Source organism: Carassius gibelio, chromosome A6 (genome assembly GCF_023724105.1).
Source record: "Carassius gibelio isolate Cgi1373 ecotype wild population from Czech Republic chromosome A6, carGib1.2-hapl.c, whole genome shotgun sequence".
NCBI classification, from domain to species: Eukaryota; Metazoa; Chordata; class Actinopteri; order Cypriniformes; family Cyprinidae; genus Carassius; species Carassius gibelio.
The window spans coordinates 31509110-31528141 of record NC_068376.1 but is presented as its reverse complement, the minus strand read 5'-3'; the positions used below and the strand labels follow the sequence as shown (position 1 = coordinate 31528141).

Below are 19032 nucleotides of genomic sequence, written 5' to 3'. Positions count from 1 at the left end.
ACAGATCATCCTTCAGCCGAATCATCACAGCACTGTTTCTGACCAGAGACATTCATCTCATTAAATATGCACTCATTTGCATACCTTTAGCCAGGTTCATGATTCTGGTTTGATCCAAAAGGGGCGTGGTCTACTGTGATAAAGTGGGTGGGTACTGTATAGAAAGAAGGAAGGGTTTGCATAAAAAGGGGAGTGTCATCAAGTGCATAAAGACAGCTAAGTAACACACCGGCAATGCAGTTGCAAACACACACACACACACATACACACACACACACACACACACAGAGAATATTAGTGTTTGCACTGAAATACTTCTCTGCTCACATCTCAAAAAAAGTGTTCTGGGGTTTCATGGCCCTTTAAAGATTGAAATCTACAGACACGAATAGATGAAGTGGTTTGCATGTTTTCCTTCCACTAGTCTGAAAGAAGAAACATGTTTTGGAAGCAAAATAGACTGAAACTGACCAGTGCCTGCAGTGTTTCACCTTGAGGTCAGAGCTTTCTACGGTCAGGAGCGTGTCTGGTGTCACAGAGCTGGCGTGTGCTAGAACATGAGAAGGGCGTGTAACATGTTAACACCACGCCATGTGAAGAAACACAGCAGGACACCAGGTTTGATCTCCTTGTCATTTATTAAAGTCGATGTGCAACTGCATGACGTCACATTGTAAAGTAAACATGCACATACTGTGAGGTCAAAGGTCACGATCACTGACAGACTGACGGGTGACCAGAGCCAAGGCAAATAACTTAATCAGAGCAGAACTCGTTCGTGAGCTCACAGGAAGTCCATCCTCACCGTGAGCCTGAAACCTGATTCACAGTCCACCGTTATTTTTACACACGGCACAGAGGTCAAGGGTTCACGGGTCAAAGGTCACGCTCGTCCACACAGCGGTGCTCGTTTGGTCTTATTCACACGTGTCCACTACAAAGTGCTCAATATGTATTCAATACAGCTAGAGGAACAAAACTAAAAGCCAAACTGATAAAACCAGTAACAAACCCAGCAGAGCGACTGGAAACACCGTAAGAACACAAGGTGGATGTGGCAATGATTGACGCCCCGCTCGGCTCGCACTGACCCGCATGCACACGGGACGCTCGGGAGGTCAGCACTGATTGTCTGAGGCGGGTGACGTTTGATAAGCAGCGTCTGTGATGAGCGACAGCGGCCGTGATGATTGTGGAGTCCGTTCACAGAGAGGTAGTCAGGCGGTGGGTCCGGGGCCCGGGTTGGGCGGGAGGGCCGGTGGGGCTCCTGCGGGGGGCGATCCGGTCTGGACCTGCGCCTGGAACTGTGCCAGCTGCTCGGGACTGGACAGGTTCTTCAGCAGCGTGTTCTCCTGCTCCAGCTGAGAGTTCCTCTCCATCAGCTCCTTGATCTGCTCCTTCAGCACCTCCACCTCCTCACGCACCGCATACATCAGGTGACTCTTCACCAGGTCCTGCACACACACAACCGGACACAGAGCTTAACACACACACACACAACCAGACACAGAGCTGAACACACACACACACACTGATGCTCAAACCTATGGAAGAGTGACGAAAGAAGTCTCTTCTGCTGCCTTAATTTGATCAAAACAGTAAAAACTATTAAAACTATTCTCTATGTGAATATCTGTTAAAGTGTAATTTATTTCTGTGTATTTTCAGCATCATTCCTCCAGTCTTCAGTGTCACATGATCTTCAGAAATCAGAATAATATGATGATTTACTGCTCAAGAAACATTTCTGATTATCAGCAATGTTGAAACTAGGGCCGGGACTCGATTAAAAAAAATTAATCTAATTAATTCATTAATCGAAATTAATCGCATTTTAATCGCATATAAATATTTGACCTGAGAACAGTGAGAAGTATTTTTTTTTCACATGGATTTATAGTATACCATTGAATAATGACTGAATACATAAGCTAAAGCAACAAAATATTGTTTCTTTTTGTTCAACCAAGTCTAGCAGACCAGTGCAATTTTTGCCATGAAGTGTAACAATAGCATATTTAGAAACAATTTAGAAATAGTACATTTCAGAAATTCAGGAAGCTTATAGGTGCTGGAACCTTCTGTAAAGTGTTTTTTAAGTAAAACACAATACTGTCAATTACATTCAGAACATTGGAAACACTGACTATTAGAAAACATCTCTCTGTTGCTTCAGAGGCCATAACATACTAAGTCCAACTCTCAATAACCTTGGCCAAAACAATAAAGAGTTCAACATAAACTGTTGCACCAACAAAATAATACATAGTTCAACATAAAGTGTAAAGTCCACGCTAGCTGCTAAATGTTTTGCGTTGAGGTGATACTTGAGGCTCGATGTGTGCTGCGGTGATATGCGAACGCTAGTTGGTGCTTCAGTATAATCGGTCCCGCCGAAACTCATCCAGTGAGAAACGTTCCGCGGTGCAAAAATAAGTTATTAAAAATGCGGATTTTTTTTTTTCTGTAATTAATTAATCATAGTTAACGCGTTATTTTTTTTGTGTAATTAATTAATCTCAATTAACGCGTTAAAGTCCTGGCCCTAGTTGAAACCATTAAAGAATCTCAATTATTCCAAAATTTTGACCGCCAGTGTTTCAAAAAAAAACAAAACAAAAAAAAACAAAGAACCTTGCAAACATTTACAGAAATATTCTCATGTCATTATTTTAGGGTGCGCTCGGTTCCCTTGAAAGAAAAAAAGAAATTGATACATTTACATTTGAACGATACATTTGTTCCGCTGAGCATTTGAACTTTAGTTCATGTTTTATCACTTTTGTTGTTGTGTGTTGTTAGTATTCACTTTTGTTAATTTTTCAGTGTTGTTTCAGTATTATTGATACACTATTATAGTATTTGTTCTTATTTGAATTGGGATTTTATATTTTGTTACCGTTTTAATTATAGCGTTTATTTCTGTTCTTAATAATTTCGTTAATTTAGCTTTAGTTACTAAAACGCTAAATGCTGCTGAAATAAAATAAGTATAAGTCTTTTATATATCAGGTTACGTAATGGTTTCATTCGTTTTTTTATAATTTTAGTTAACAGATATATCGCTGTGTCTCTCGTCTCGTGCTTTCAGTTGCGATGATTGAACAAAGATATTTTCCAGTTCCTGAACACAGACGAAGCATCTGTATTCTAGCATCTCCAGCGTGAGAACACAGGGACTGTACTGATCTTCAGGCCGCAGAGGAACAGAATGTTCTTCATCCGGAGGGTGGAGCTGCTGGGTTATTCAGAGCATCCCTGTGTCAGTGTTTGCCTAGCAACAAGCCCAGAGCCCATACACACTCATCTCTCCCTCACACACTCACACACACACATACACACTCATCTCTCCCTCACACACACACACACACATACACACTCATCTCTCCCTCACACACACACACTGTGCTGGCTGTTCTGTGTTGTTATATTCTGTATCTCTATGACTGTGTTATTAATGACAGTAATCTGGTTATTGTGTTTCCTGTTATTAGTGTTTGTGAAGCAGATCAGACTCACCATGGCTTGCTCGATCTTGTTGTCTATGGCCACAACACTGGCTCCTGAGGAACTGTGGGGAGACAAAACAAAACGAGAAACACGTTTACACTCCTGATCTACATCAGTCCACTCATCATGTCGCATAACATCTGTATAAACGCACATAAACGCGACGCTTCTGCAGATAGAGATCCAGTCAAACGAAACCGAAACCGAGGGACGCGAGGGGCTTTCCGGTGCGGGTATTACATCACATTCGCGTAATTACATCCACATTCACCTGTTATCTAGACTGACGGCTGTCGAGCTCTCGGCGCCCAGAACCGACGACAGGAACGAGATGGAAAAACTCCTCAGCTGACAAACACCGACATCCATCGCCACCGGGTAACACGGAGAATTCATTCTGTTCCGCCCATCAGACGCTCCGAATCACACACACACGGCTGAAGAACCTCACATCCTCGCGGATTATTCCGTTATGCGCCGGTGGTTTGGACACAAAGGCGCTCGGGAGCGCAGGAGATCCGCAGATGCTGGCGGATTAGCATAATAAGAGCGCGCAGCAGTGCGCCATTGGCTGAGAGCTCGGGATATTTGACTAATTTATGCCACGCCCCGCCCCCACCTCGAGCCAACACGGGAGCGCGCTCGTTTGCAAACAGTTGTCAAAATATGAACGCGTTCTAAATTTAAACCATAATCAATGCATCACTAATGTAAAAAAATTACATCTATCTCTATACTAGTATATAAAGCCTATATACACACAACACCGCTCAAAAGTGTATTTAAAAATGTTTATTAAACAATTGTCTTTTGCTCATTAAGGGTGCATTTATTTGAGCCAAAATACAGGGGAAAAAATTAATACTGTGAAATATTATGATGAAAATTAATTTTTTTCTATTTTAGGTTCCTCCAGTCTTCAGTGTCACATGATCTTCAGAAATAATTCTAATATACTGATTTATTATCAGTGCTGGAAACTAATATTTTTTGGAACCTGTTATACTTTTTTCCAGGACTCTTTGATGAATAAAAAGAAGACCATTTATTTAAAATATAAATCTTTTCTAACAAAATACACTACAGTTCAAAAGTTTGCGGTCAAGACATTTTATTTAAGAAATTGAAACTTCTATTCAGTAAGGATGTGTTAAATTGTTAAGTGTTAGGATAAAAAAGTCCTGAAAAAAGTATTGCAGCACAACATTGATAATTCTAATAATAAATCATCATATTATTCTGATTTCTGAAGCTCATGTGACACTGAAGACTGGAGGAATGATGCTGAAAATACAGCGGAGCATCACAGAAATACATTAGAGTTTAAAGGATATTAAAATAGAAAAGATTTTGTTATATTCTAATAACATTTTGTGAGATTTAATTTTTATTTCTGTATTTTTGATCAAATAAATGCAACTTTGATGAGTAGAAGAAACTTCTTTAAAACACATCACAAGTCTCACTGATCCCTAACTTTTGAACAATAGTAATATATATATAAATAAATGTCAAGTTCATTAACTGCTTGTCGATATATCCAGACTTCGTACTTCAGGCTGTTTTGTTCCTTCCATACGCACTGAAAGATGTATGAAGCTGGACTAATGCTTTAGCACTGTTTCACTGAACACAGAGACGAGAAGCAGACACAAACACATCAGCTCTGATCAAACCTCACAGTAGCAGTGAAGTACTCTGAGATTTCTCAACAAAACACTAATATCTCATCAGTGTTACCTGATGTGAACAGACTGACGAGCAGATAAAAGCATCAGGCATGATGAGATCGAGTCACATCTATAGTCTGCAGTGATTAATCCAATCACTTCCTCTTTCAGATTCATCAGTTCCTTCTCCAGAGAAACACTCATCCAGAAACTGGTAGATTACTAGAAAAGTGTAATCTGTTACCGATTACAAATTACATGACATCAACTGTAGTTAGTAACGCAACATTTGCATTGTTTCAAAGGATGAGAAAACGCTTCTTAAAACTGAAATGCTTTCTGTGAATCTTTCTGAGAGTATATTTTATAAAGAGTACTGAGGGAGAATCAATCATTCATGAATAATGTAAACAAAACGTAATCATGTTATCAAAAAGTAACTGTAGTCTGATTACGACGAGTATTTTAAAATATAACTGAATCTAATTAACACTACTGTATTTTTGGCATGGGATTACGTAGTCCAGATCACATGTAATCAGTTTCTGATGAAAGAGGATCACTGGAGACCTTACAGAGGATCTGTCGTGGGTTTTTAGATGATATTTCACAGATTCTCTCTCACACACACAGCAGGCTCCTTTTAGTGTAATTCTGGAGCTCCTCATGTCAAATCTTGTCTGATTGTGATCAAGTAAAGGTCAGAATAAGGTCAGTAATATCTCCAGATGAACTCTTCCTGGACTGAAGCAGCTCAGCTTTACTTGATTCTCCATCAATCATGTTTCAAACGTCTTCTGAGGAGCCTTGATTTCTTCAGCTCTCAATCACTGCATTATATGTGTGGATCATTTACATCTCACCTTATCTCTCTCTCTCTCTCACACACACACACACACACACACACACACACGTGTTAGAGATGCTCTGCGTGTGTTACCTGCGGTGCTTCAGTTCCCAGAACAGCAGCTGCAGAGGCATCTTCTCCGGCTCCAGCAGCCCCGAGTCATCAATCAAACATCCCTCACATCCAGCTCGAACCCTCACACACCGAGCACATCCAACGCTGAGCCCGATGTGTGTGTGTGTGTGTGTGTGTGTGTGTGTTTACTGACGCTCCTTCAGAGCTCACTCACACAAGCACTGCCAGAGGAGACGCTGAAGCAGTGACATCACTGGAGTCACATGACCCACCACTGTTACATAAACAGTGAAGATCAGAAGAACCAGCCAATCAGGAGCTGGGGTTCAGACACACACCATATAAACGTTAAGATGAGCGTGTCCTGTGTTCTCACGTGCTGCTCATCTCGTTTCATCAGTGTACGCCTCACCACACACAGCATGAGCCCAGCGTCCACACACAGGACAAAGACTGAGCCGGGCACACGCGTGTACAACAACAACACGCTAGCAGAAGAGACGTGTGTGCACAGAGAAACACGCAGCCCGAGAACATCTACATCTGAACTCTAGGAGAACAAGACAGAATCTGAACACAGAGAACAGAGACACACCAGCAGACGAACCAGACAAACACTGAGGTTTGCAGAGTACACACACACACACTATCTCTCTCTCTCACACACACACACACTCACACACACTATCTATCTCTCTCTCTCTCTCACAGACACACACACACACATACAGACAGTGTGCTAGAAAGAGAAAAAACTCTAATCCGGTCAAAAACTGAGGATTTTAATCTCTGACCCACTTAAAATCAGGATTGTGAATCATGTACAACATTAACCGTACGAACGCTCCAGATTGTGCACTGCGTCTGTGTGACTAATCAAATGTGAGGAAATGTGTGTCACTGATCATGTGACTCTCGGTCAGACGGTCAGATGATCTGAGATGAGCAGCTGTACTTCATTCATCTCCAGCGAGACCTTCTCATGTTCACGATCACTTATTCAGCACACTTATCACTCAGTTTGTGTTGCTGATATCATTTCTACTGAAAAATGTTGTTTTAAATCAGGAATGACAAATGTACTTGAAAGAAAAAAGCAGCATGTTGAATTGCACTAATTGAAAAAAAATAATACATTATATTATCAGGGCTTGCATTTTTAAGGGCTAAAATTCAACGTGGTTAGTAACAGGAGGAGAATCTCAACATTCAACAGAAACTAGCAGAGAAACACATTACTATAGTTGTAGTTGCTGTAAAATAATATATACATTGGTTGGGATGAAAACATCACCATCAGCTGCTCTCTTTCACACAGAGCCCCGTTCACGACGAGCTGAGCACAGAACGGCTTTACTGACGAGATACACATTAATATCACGTGTGGTTTATCATCCAGACCCAATGTTTAGTATCACAATTTGTAGGACAATAAATTATGAGCCAAAATGTCATAATTGTGACAGCACTAGTAATAATAATGTGTGTGTGTGTGTCTGTGTGTGTGAGAGAGTGTGTGTGTCTGTGTGTGTGTGTGTGTGTCTGTGTCTGTGTGTGTGTGGCTGAAGGATGTGCTGCACGACTCGCTCTCATCATGACTCTTATGTAAGAGCACAGAGACTTTATGACTTCAGCCAATCAGCATGCCTTAGCAACAGTTGCTATGTGAGTGATGAAATGTGAGAAACTCTGGATGGTGGACAGATAACTTGGATTTGTTTTTCTTCAGCATCAGTGTTTTAGGTTAAATCAATTTAAATGAGAGACATATATTTGATCACATTTCTTGGTTTCAGCACTTTTAATGAGCTTTAGCAGATGCTTTTATCCAGTGACTCAGCAGTCCTGCAGTGTCACAAACATTTTAAATCTTGAGATCTGAATGAGCTCTTGTGTGGATACTAATTCAGCGTGTCACTCCACAGGCACAGGTCTGACCACACACACACACACACACACACACACACACACACACACACATGTTCCAGGCGTGAGATTATATGATTTAATCAGAATGAATGCAGAGACACATGAGAGCTGAATGAAGCTGCTGCAAGTCTGATGACCATCCCAACACAAACTGACCTCACACTCGCTGGAGAACACGTGTGTGTGTGTGTGTGTGTGTGTGTGTGATGAGTGTGTTAGAGTCATCCGAGCGGTTGCCAGGGTGTTGCTAAGGTCTGGCATGAGTCTGTGGGATTCTGTCATCTATTTGAGCGAACAGCTTCAACATAAACACTAGAGATGCTCGACATGACCGGAATGTTATCGGAATCGGAATGTACGTGTAATAAAATTTAAGTAAAATACACAAATAACATTAAGTTTGTTTCAGACTGAATAAAGCAGTAACTGATGCCAAAATCACGGGTTTAAAGGTCAGAAGCTAGCCCTAAACTTCACAAGCCTAACCCTAACCCTCTCTACTGATTTAGACCATATCCAAATGTTAATTCTAGAAATAAAATGTTAAAGTTAGCAATGCATCAGTCTGAACAATTTTGATATAAAATGCAGAACATTTATTTGTAGTTCATTATTTAATGTTATTTTCAAAGCTTTCCGTGTACTCTTATTATAAAAGAATATTACGGTTTATTTAATTCTAACTAACAACTACGTTTTTGTTCAATTAAAAATAAATTACGATCTTTGCACAGGAGAGACTTAGTGTTTAAGAAATCCATTATCGTGCATCGCTACTAAACACGAAGAACGATCAGTAGATAAACAGACACACTTCACTATAAGAACCACAGAAGAAGTGATTTTATGTGCAACTAACGATTCACATCAAACATGCATAAAAGCCTGAATACAGTAAGATGAACAGCCTAGAATCCAAATAACGTCTGTGAGAGGTATTTGTGTCTTATCCAATATCTGATGAGAACAGAGCTGTTATTAACAAATACATCTCATCACAACAGAACAGAAACACGAGGAGCAGAAATCAGACAGACGTTCAACGAGAAAACACTAATCAACTCCAGATGTGTCTCTGTCATTCTGCAAAGCTCTCTCCATCACATACAGCCCAAGACTAATGCAGAAGTAAAAATACAAATAACAGTAAATGATGGTGCAGTGCAGTAACGCAGCTGATTCTGACTCCAGACGAAGAACTGGATGAACTACAAATATCTCAAGAAGAAACACATGTTATATTACACATTCAAAATGAAGCCAGTTTACATTTATGCATTTATCACACGCTTTTATCCAAAGCGACTTACAAACTCTGTACAGTAAGTCAACAATATCTGTAATATACAAAAGCAGGTTTATTAAACATAAAGGAGACAATTATAAAGATAAATCTGATCTGAACATGTTCTTGATAGAGAGATTCATCCAATTTCACTCTAAATGAGACACACACACACAGAGAGAGAGCTGTGAGTGGAGATTCACTGACATCTACAGGACACACACAGCACTGCACATCTACTCCATCACACACCTGAGTCACTCATGATCTCAGAACATCATCACGTCTGTCAAATACAGAACATGCAGGACAATAACTGGACCTTCCTGAGCTCAGCTAACACCATGAGATTCAAGAGCAGAAAACTGCTCAACAAGCAGAAATACTGTCACTAGATCGAGATATCAACGCTGATCTGAGTCTTCAACTTCATTTGATAAACATTTTACTTCAGTAGGAGGATTTCAGAGCGAAACACTGATGTGACTGTGAGCACTGCTGCTGAATATTCAACATAATTCAAGACCAAGATCATCATTTAAGAACGTAAAGAGAGTGCGGTTGAGGTTTCATGTTCAGTATGAATAAGGAATCACTGAATGAATCATCTGACGTCCATGATTACATACATGACACACGCGATGGACTCGTACATCAATGATTCAAACACACATGGGTCACGTGACACCGCTGGGGTTTTCCACTGGACTGTTACCTCAACACAAACACACAAACAAACACACAAAAACACACAGAAACGCACCACACATCATCACATAGATTCAAGAAAAATTATTTTGAAAATATAAATTTTTTACGTAAAACCTTGCATACAGTAGCTTTAATATCACACACTTCTTCCTGGAGCATCTGTGACTGTTCATTTCTGACTGTGTGTTTGTAATATGAGGACAGTTTTATGCCATGAAACGATTAATGACAAACAATAAACAAACTGCGTATCAATCTGATTCATCAGGAGTTTCTGTAGCAGAAAACTAGCACAGAAGAAACTAGAAGAGAACGTTAATGAGAAAACATGCCACGTGACGATAAGAGACTAGTTATAAACCGAGCAGAAATCATGATGTACTCAGTAACTTTAACTCTGTGGACGGTAAACAGAGAGCCTCAGGTGTTAAAGAAGCAGAAATCAATCCACATTCAACGCAAACGTGGAGATCTGAATCAACAGCAGCATATCACTGCATTAAACCCCTGCAGGACATGAAGAGGGTAACGACACTCACCCGAATCATTATCACCACCATCTTCATCATTCATCACCACCATCATCATCATCACCCTCATCACCACCATCATCATCATCCATCACCACCATCACCACCATCATCACCACCACCACCCATAATAACAACCATCACCATCATCACCCATAATCACCACCATCATCATGACCCATCATCATCATCATCATCATCATCATCACCATCACCAGCATCATCTTTAACATCACCAGCATCATCATCATCATGTGACCAGAAGAGCCACACTCTCATCTTCTGCTGAATCACTGCAGATGCGTCTCTATGGCAACCAGACGGTCCTCAGTTTTAAGGAGATGGAGGAACAGGAAAGAGTTCTCCGGAGACGAGCGGATATATTTAGAGGCACTAGATTGACCACAAACAGAGCAACCAGAAGTGAAGAACAGAGCGACTCATTCAAGGACAAACTCTTCATCAAACCACTGCACTGATACACAGCTGCAGCACCGAACACACACACCAACTCCAGCTCATGAAGATTACTACTGAAACGTGTTGAGAAGAACAAGAGCTCTGCATTACAGTCTCCTGGGGTTTAATGTCATGCTGATGTCACATAAATCTCCTAAAATATTTAAGGTCTCAAATAGGACTGCAAAATACTACAATATTCTTACTTTCTCTGATTTTGAGTTGAAAACCTGATCTGGACTTTATGAGATTCACCCCTCAATGACATTTTGTGATTACTTGAAATATATCTAAAAAATACAAATAGAATACACTACTAGGACAAAAGGGGAGAAAAATACATTTATTGACATATATTAAAAAATAAAAAATTAAAAATATATATATCATCACCATGCATGATATATATATAAATAAATACATTGTACATGATTTACATAAATGTATTTAAATTTCTATATAAATATCCATAAAATAAAAAATATTATAATATAGAAATTATCTTAAAATAACAGTGCATACAATCACAGTCACATGAAGCAGTCGGTCTGAGAGAGCGTGTCTTACCTGTCCTCATCAGCAGAGACAGCAGCATCAGACGCAGGGGGTCCGGTGAGGCCGGCGATGCCTCCTGCGGTCAGCCGGGGCAGTGAGAGCAGTGTGTGGTGCTGCAGCAGGAGTCTCTGGGCATCTTCCAGCTGCGAGGCCGTCACATACCCGGGGCCCGCCGGCGGGAGCGGGGCTCTCAGCGCTTGTACAGCGGCCCCGTGCAGCGGCTGCAGGTTGCTCGGAGCGGCAGATGAGGACAGCTGGGCTCCGGTTTGGTCAGGGTTGATGCTCATTTGTGGCCTCGGAGACACGGGCACCGGAGGAAGCCCTGGTATCCCCACGGACACTGGCACAGCTCTGGGTGACACCGGAGCAATCTGAAGAGGTTGAGCTGCGGGCCTCGGGGTGTACTCCACTGGAGGAAGAGCGCTCTGGCTGACGGACACCGGAGGTTTGGTGCTGCTCTGGGTCTCTACACTGTAGGGTCGAACCGAGGCAGATGAACTCTCGACACCCAACAGAGCGGTCTGTCCGGCGCCTGGGTCTGGAGCGTGAGCCTGCTGACCGTCTCCTCCGCCGCTCAAAGTGCTTCCAGAGGAGCTGCCGCTCGTGGTCTCGTGTTCAGACTGAATGATGCTCTCCACCGCTCTGTGAGCGACCGCTGCGTCTCCCGCCGGGGCGTCTTTTTCATAATACTCCGTACACACCCAGCGACCCTTCCGAAACGGCTCCGAGTTGGAATCGAGCTTCACCACCCTGAAGCGAGAGGCGGTGGTCACGGCGCTCACAGTCGGAGGGACAGAAGCACTGGAGGCGTCCGGTAACGGAGCAGCATCCACGCCGGAGCGCCCGCTGGAGCCCGGAGCCGGCTGGACAACAGGGACTGCCGCAGGAGCCGCGGGTCGTCCAGTCTTCTGATGATGATGATGATGGACACCGTTGACCATGTACCCCTGCTGCATCAGCGGCTCGTTGGGCGACGTGACTCCGGGCGTCTCGCCCCCGTGCACACTGTTCAGTGTCTCCTCCGACGAGCTCCTCTCGGGGACGCCGGTGTCCGTGGCTCGGGACACAGACACGTCCAGGATGTCGGACGAGGAAAGGTCCTCGGTGTGAGACTCGTCCATGTCGTCGTAGCTCTCCGTGTCGTCGGCGAGGCTGGTGTTGGCGCTGGCGGAGGACACCTGCGCGGGCAGGACGCTGGTGATCTGGAAGCCGCTCTTCTTCTTGACCTGTGACCCGGGGGTCAGGAGGCTGAGGCTGTGGGGGGGGTGATGGGGTCCGGGGGACGTCTGGTGGTCATCAGATGAGACGGTAACACCGCTGCCCCTGCGGCCGGTCACTGATGGGTGGGACATCCTCCTGCTGACCGGTGACTCTCCGCTGGAGTCCGAGTGATGCATCTGTTGGGATGTAAACACGGTAGACTGTGTACTGGACCTGATGGAGACACTACAGTCCGTGCAGTGACGTCGTTAGGAAACCGCTTATAGTCCCCATTTACAGAGCAAACAAGAGTTTGACAGCTGCTCCAACAGAGTGTTTATACTAAATAATGCAGGCTAACGTCTGCTAGCTCCTGGTTAGCACATTAAACACTGACTCAGTCCACTAACAGCGTGTGTCCAGACAGAAGAGCGCGTTCGAGTCAGTGACGGCTGATAAATGAACATAAACAGACGGACATCACCTCAGCGCTGCAGACGCTCTTCCGAACTCCTGGTGTGACTGAATAGGGACCTAAATCCGGGTTTAAATCTGTTTTCCGCCGCGTTTAGCTCTCTGGCCTGCGTGAGGATGCTGAAATGGCTTCATTCGCAGGTTTGCTGTCTCATCCTGTCTCTGTCTCATCACTGCCGAACGCTGTTAGCACGCTAACCGACGAGCTAGCAGCTGCGGTGACGCCAGAGGGGGCGGAGCCGCGGACAGCAGGACACGCCCATCGCGAGGCGCTCCAGCGCTGATCCGGGATCAGATGTCTCGCGGTTCCCGCGGTTGAGATGCAGCGGGAGCGACTGATCTCAGAGCGGCTGGCGGAGAGACTGAGGACCGGACGAATGCGGATACATCACGGACAATCATTCATTCGTGTCCACACGGCATTTTTGTATTATTATTTAAAAAATATAAAATATAAACAATTGATGGAGTACATGGAGTAAATAACCTTTTAGTAAATATTGCGGCGTAAATAATTGTTTTCAGTGACATTAAAGTAATAATATTGCAGCACATCTGTAACGGTACGTTACATTCTAAAATTATATCTTTTGAAGCATCTTTTTTTTTGTTATATGGGACATTATGACACATTTTAATTATAACCTAAAATTTTATGTGTAGTTAGAATCCATCGATTTAATTAAACTGCTAAATGTACAAAATGGTAACGCTTTAAAGCATTTTATCATAACTTTCACATCGACTAATTTAACATTTTTGTAAATAGACTTTTAAGACAGACATACCTGGGATTAATAGTTAATGCAGTAAACTGATGCTTCAATACTCTATTATCTATACTAATTTAGTTTAAAAAAAACAAGGATGTTTGTGCAGTAAAATGAACATTCATAGAAACATATATTCAGTAATATTAATTAATATTACCAGATACAACTTTTTAATAGTGTATTAGTACATTTTGGAAGGGGCATTAACTATTATAAAATGATTTCGATGCATTTCTCATTGTTCTTGTTAATGGAACATTACAAAAGGTTACCATATTGTGGACAAAGACAGAAGTGAGAACAAATTCACAGCCGTGGAGTTCACAATTATTTAATTGCATCATAAAAAAGGCACTATTTTATTAGGATCGACATGATCTGAAGACGACGAGGAGCTGCTGAAGGTCTGACGAAAGTCTTGACGGATGTGACACAAATCAATCACAGATTCACACACACCGCTTTATTTACTACAGCTACAGCTCAAAATACAGATCAAACCAATTCATATCCATTCAACAGTCAGGAGTCTTTTCTTTTGAAAGACCAAACACATTAGTAAATAAAAATAACCTGTGAAAAAAAGAAGAAAAAGAAAGGGTTTGTGAGCGTGTGACATCAGGAGGGTGTTTCTTCCGCCTCGTCACACACCAAGCGCTGAGCAAACAGCTGCTGGAGCACACCGCTCCGCTCCGGACTCACACACACACGCCTGTCTTCAGCAGCGCTCTCTTGTGATTGGTCGATCGCTCCGTCTCCACTGACGTCCTCAGCGCTTGTGTTCTCAGACACACTGATCTCGTGAGAGTCTTTAGCAGCCAGACCGAAGAACCCACAGCGGACGATGAAACGGACGCACTGGAGAACCACGTTCCTCTCGTGACGGATGTCAGGAGCCAGTAACTGCACCACACACACACACACACACACACACACACACACACAGTATCAGCATTCACACCAATAATGAGGTGTAACACTGGGAAATATTACTACTATTTAAAACAGTTGTTCTCTAATTGTAATTTATTTCTCTGTATTTTCAGCATCATTACTATGCTGATTTGCTGCTCAAGAAACATTTCTGATTATCATCAATGTTGAAAACATTCATATTTTTGTGGAAACTGTGATGCATTTTATTTTTGAGGATTCTCAGATGAATAGAAAGTTTTATTTGAAATGGAAATCTTTTGTGACATTATAAATGTCTTTACTGTCACTTTTATAAATGTAACGCAGCCTTGAAGAATAGATGAATCAATTCCTGTCACGAATCCTTCAGTAAGAAAGCAGTGTGAAGATTCTGCTGAATATCTCAGTTTGTGTGGACTAGAGAAAGTCACTCACACAGGTTTAGAACAACAAGCTCTGGTTAAGAGTGTGTGTGTGTGTGTGTGTGTGTGTGTGTACTCACCATCTCTAGTAGTGTTGCTCGATGTCTCTGTGTTCCAGGAGGGTTACTGGTGTTACCTCCTCGTCCTCCTCTCGCCCCTCGTCCTCTTCCTCTGCCGGCCGGGGCATGATGGGATTGCTGGGGTGTGTGTGTGTGTTTCTCCTCGTGTGGCGCTGGGATCTTCTGGACAGGAAGTGGATGAGGATTCAGGAGCATCTTATTCTCCTCTAAAGCCTGACTGACTCTCAGCACTGGAGCGTCTGTGACGGAATAAAACATTTGGACGTTTAGAGGAACTGTTATTTATATTGTGTTGACATCGAGCCCTGCTCATCATCAGGACAGAACTCATACCGTCCGTGTCTCCTTCGCTCTCGCTGGAGGTCATATCGTCCCCGTAGCTGGACATCAGTGACCCGAGGGCAGAGGTCACACTCTTCGGGGCGACAGTGAGTCCAGTCTGCGTCTGCTGAACAGACTCGTCCTTATCAGACTCTGAAAGAACACAAAGTCTGTTAGACTGAAGGAAGCACAGTTGTGCATCACATCATCCTCAGCAGTGAGAGAAGACGCACCGGGGTCACTGCCGACGAGAGCCGCGAGAGGGTCACTGTCCTGATGCGGCCGCTTCAGATCCGTCTCACAGCTCGAGCCTTCACATCTCCAGCGGTCAGATCCTCGTCCCCTGCCCCGGCTCCTGATGCGACTGCACACAGATCACGCGCAAACTCACTCTAATATAATACAGTGACAGGAATAGTACACCAGTGTAATGACACTCTGCTCCTCCTCAGTTCATCAGAGATCAGGAGGAGTGTGTTTCTTCATCAGGTTTGGAGAAATGTGTCACTGCATCAGTGTTTCATCAACGGATGCTCTGCAGTGAAGAGGTCAACACTCGGACATATCTCCAAACCTGATGAAGAAACACACTCCTCCTGATCTCAGATGACCTGAGGAAGAGCACATCTTCAGTTTCGGGTGATAATAAGAAGATGTGCAGCGTTGATCAGAAGCGCACCTGAACTGAGCCGTCTCCAGCACGTCTCCTCGCTGCTCCTTCACCTCCATCAGCTTCAGCTTCTTCTCCGTGTTTCTCAGCGTGGGGTAGTTTCTACACAAAAGAAGGAATTTAATAACGACACGATCGTCTTCGGTTTACAGCTGAGAGTTTTATCTCTATGAAGCTGCTTTGAAACAATCTGTATTGTAGAAAGCGCTGTAGAAATACATGGAAATTTATTTTTGTTCCCTTAAATCTTTTTCCAGATTATTTACAAAACTGTTTTGAGTAAATGTGCGTCTCACTTGCGTCGCTCGGCTCTCCATCTGGCGATGTCCTCTGCAGTGTCCAGTTTGATCCTCTTGGCTCCTGGAGCATGATTCTGCAGAAGAACAGCAGTGTCACTCTAAACTCTGATTGGCTGTCAATGTTTTTGGCATTTTTAGAACCCCTCTGAACGTGACTGCAGTGACTGTCCTCGGTCTCATCAACACTACTGTTCCTGGGATGTTCAGCACGGGACACTCACGTTTCTCCAGTGGATCTTCACCAGCTTCTCGTGTGCACTGAAGAGACAGTCTTCGACAGAGCACTGCAGACACAGAAGAGCACTGATGAGACGTCTGAAGACACACAGATCGAGCAGAAGAGCACTGATGAGACATGATCATGTGAACGAGCGGATGACGGCGGATCACCTTCACGTGCTGCGAGATGTGCTCATCGTATTTGTCTTGAGTTTTGAATCCTCTGTCACACGTGTCACAGAAATGACTGAACTCAGGCTCTCTCTGCTGCCTCTGCTCAAACACACACACACACACACACACACACACACACACACACACACACACACACATCAACCCTCACTTCCCATCATACACCACTGCAGGTCAACACTCAGAAGACCAGTGTGTGGACTGACCTTTCCCCCCCAGTGATGCTGCGCTGGACCCCTCCAGCCGTGACGAGGAGCCTGAGGATAGTGATGATGATGATGAAGAGGACCTGACACAATGACATGAGGTCAAACAATTCATTATAAAACTCAGTTTCATTCTAACTACTATATCGCATACTAATACTACGTGATACTAACTAAACAGTTAACTAGGTAACTGATACTAACTAAACAGTTAACTAGGTAACTGATACTGATTGAACTGGACACATGACACCCTGTGTGACCGTGATCGGCCCGTGGCACCCGTCCAGATGCACAGACAGTGGTATGACCTCGTGTACCTGTATGCTGCTGGTGTCCGGGCCAGGGTTCGCTGTGTGCCGGTTGGGTCCAGCTCCAGTCTCGTGACGCCTCGAAGCTGCGGCTGCTCTGCGGCGTGGATCCGGTCCAGTGACGCGCCGCCGGAGGCTCCGCTGCTGCGCTGAAGTTCGGCGGCGGATACCGCTCGTGTTCCCCCGTCATGACCGACACAGTGCCGCTCGAGTTTCAGACAGGTTCCGATCAGCGTCCTTACAGTCACATAAACACACACACATGTGCTGCAGAAACGCGCTGCGCTACACACGTGCGTGCGCGTTCAATTCTACGTCACTTCCGCAATCCGCACTGCGCTGACGCTAGATGACGCTGTACGTCACTCTCTGCATCTAGGAACTACAAACAGATCAAACGACCAAAAAACGACCAGTGTTATTTTACGATTATTGAGATACTTTTGATTTATGTTTTTCTGCCATCATGTTAATTTCAGTTAAAGTTTTAGTATAATGTTTTATGCTTTCTGAGTTTGAATACACCTTCTGGTGCTACTTGGACACGTCATCAGTGAAAAACTAATTAATTTCTAATTATTAGTATATATATATGTGTGTATGTGTGTATATATATATATAGATATATATATACATATATTTAAAGTGTGTGTGTGTGCATACAGTTTTGTTTTAGTTATTTTAGTGTACCAAGTTAAACTACATTAAAATGTTGCCTTGGTAACTAGCTGAAATAAAAAGATATTTGTTTTCATTTCATTATAGTTTAAGTTTTAGTTACTATAATAACCTCCATAATCCATAATAACACTTCCTCCAGTGAAAAAGTGTTCTGGTCTGAATCAGGAGAGAAATCTGCACAGATCAAGCAGCGTTTAAACAGATCTAAACTAATCTGTGAGAGACAACAGCAGATGCACTTTTTCACTGGAGGAAGTGTTATTCTGGATTATAGACTCTATGTGTTTGAGTTAAAATCATCTTAATGCTGGATGTGTTTCAGGTTTTGTCTTCTCCAGATGTTCACTGATGGACTGGAGTGCTGTGGATTATTGGGATGTTTTTATCAGACTCTCATTCTGACGGCACCCATTCACTGCAGAGCATCCACTGATGACACACTGATGCAGTGCTACATTTCTACAAACCTGATGAAGACACAAACTCATCCTGATCTTTTTATTTTTGGGTGAACCATTCCTTTTCTACAAAAACACATTTCTGTGGAGAAACTAAACTGTGTGATTTATGATTCAAATATAAATGTCCAATTTAAGATTTATTTGTACAGAGCTCAGGTAAGTTAACATGAACAATGAAAACTATGTCTAAAGCATTAGTTAATCTTAGTTAATATTGATAAACAGACATGAAAGAAT

At 43.0% G+C, this 19032-nt stretch overlaps 3 protein-coding genes across 6 annotated transcripts in view; all 3 read right to left on the bottom strand.

Moving 5' to 3' along the window:
• Window positions 1–619: 619 nt before the first annotated feature.
• Window positions 620–13482, bottom strand: LOC128016090 (TSC22 domain family protein 1). 3 transcript variants are annotated; one of them, XM_052600470.1, is made up of 3 exons: window positions 11584–13482; window positions 3520–3571; window positions 620–1454 (listed from the first exon to the last, which is right to left on the bottom strand). In XM_052600470.1, the coding sequence occupies exons 1-3, from the start codon at window positions 12966–12968 to the stop codon at window positions 1218–1220; spliced, it is 1674 nt and encodes a 557-aa protein (XP_052456430.1). In that variant the 5' UTR covers window positions 12969–13482; the 3' UTR covers window positions 620–1217. The 3 variants fall into 3 exon arrangements, with proteins under 3 accessions (XP_052456430.1, XP_052456433.1, XP_052456432.1); XM_052600473.1 differs by lacking the exon at window positions 11584–13482 and adding an exon at window positions 6121–6307; XM_052600472.1 differs by lacking the exon at window positions 11584–13482 and adding an exon at window positions 3782–4060.
• Window positions 13483–14333: 851 nt separating this feature from the next.
• On the bottom strand, window positions 14334–18007 carry nufip1 (nuclear FMR1 interacting protein 1). The gene is made up of 10 exons (XM_052600474.1): window positions 17663–18007; window positions 17343–17425; window positions 17116–17217; window positions 16947–17009; window positions 16723–16799; window positions 16436–16528; window positions 15990–16120; window positions 15769–15909; window positions 15436–15674; window positions 14334–14921 (listed from the first exon to the last, which is right to left on the bottom strand). The coding sequence occupies exons 1-10, from the start codon at window positions 17841–17843 to the stop codon at window positions 14637–14639; spliced, it is 1395 nt and encodes a 464-aa protein (XP_052456434.1). The 5' UTR covers window positions 17844–18007; the 3' UTR covers window positions 14334–14636.
• Window positions 18008–18818: 811 nt separating this feature from the next.
• Window positions 18819–19032, bottom strand: part of ccndbp1 (cyclin D-type binding-protein 1) — a 4272-nt gene continuing 4058 nt past the window's right edge. For both annotated transcript variants that reach the window (XM_052600468.1, XM_052600469.1), the window contains exon 11: window positions 18819–19032. This exon is cut by the window's right edge. The gene's annotated coding sequence lies outside the window, so the exon portion shown is untranslated.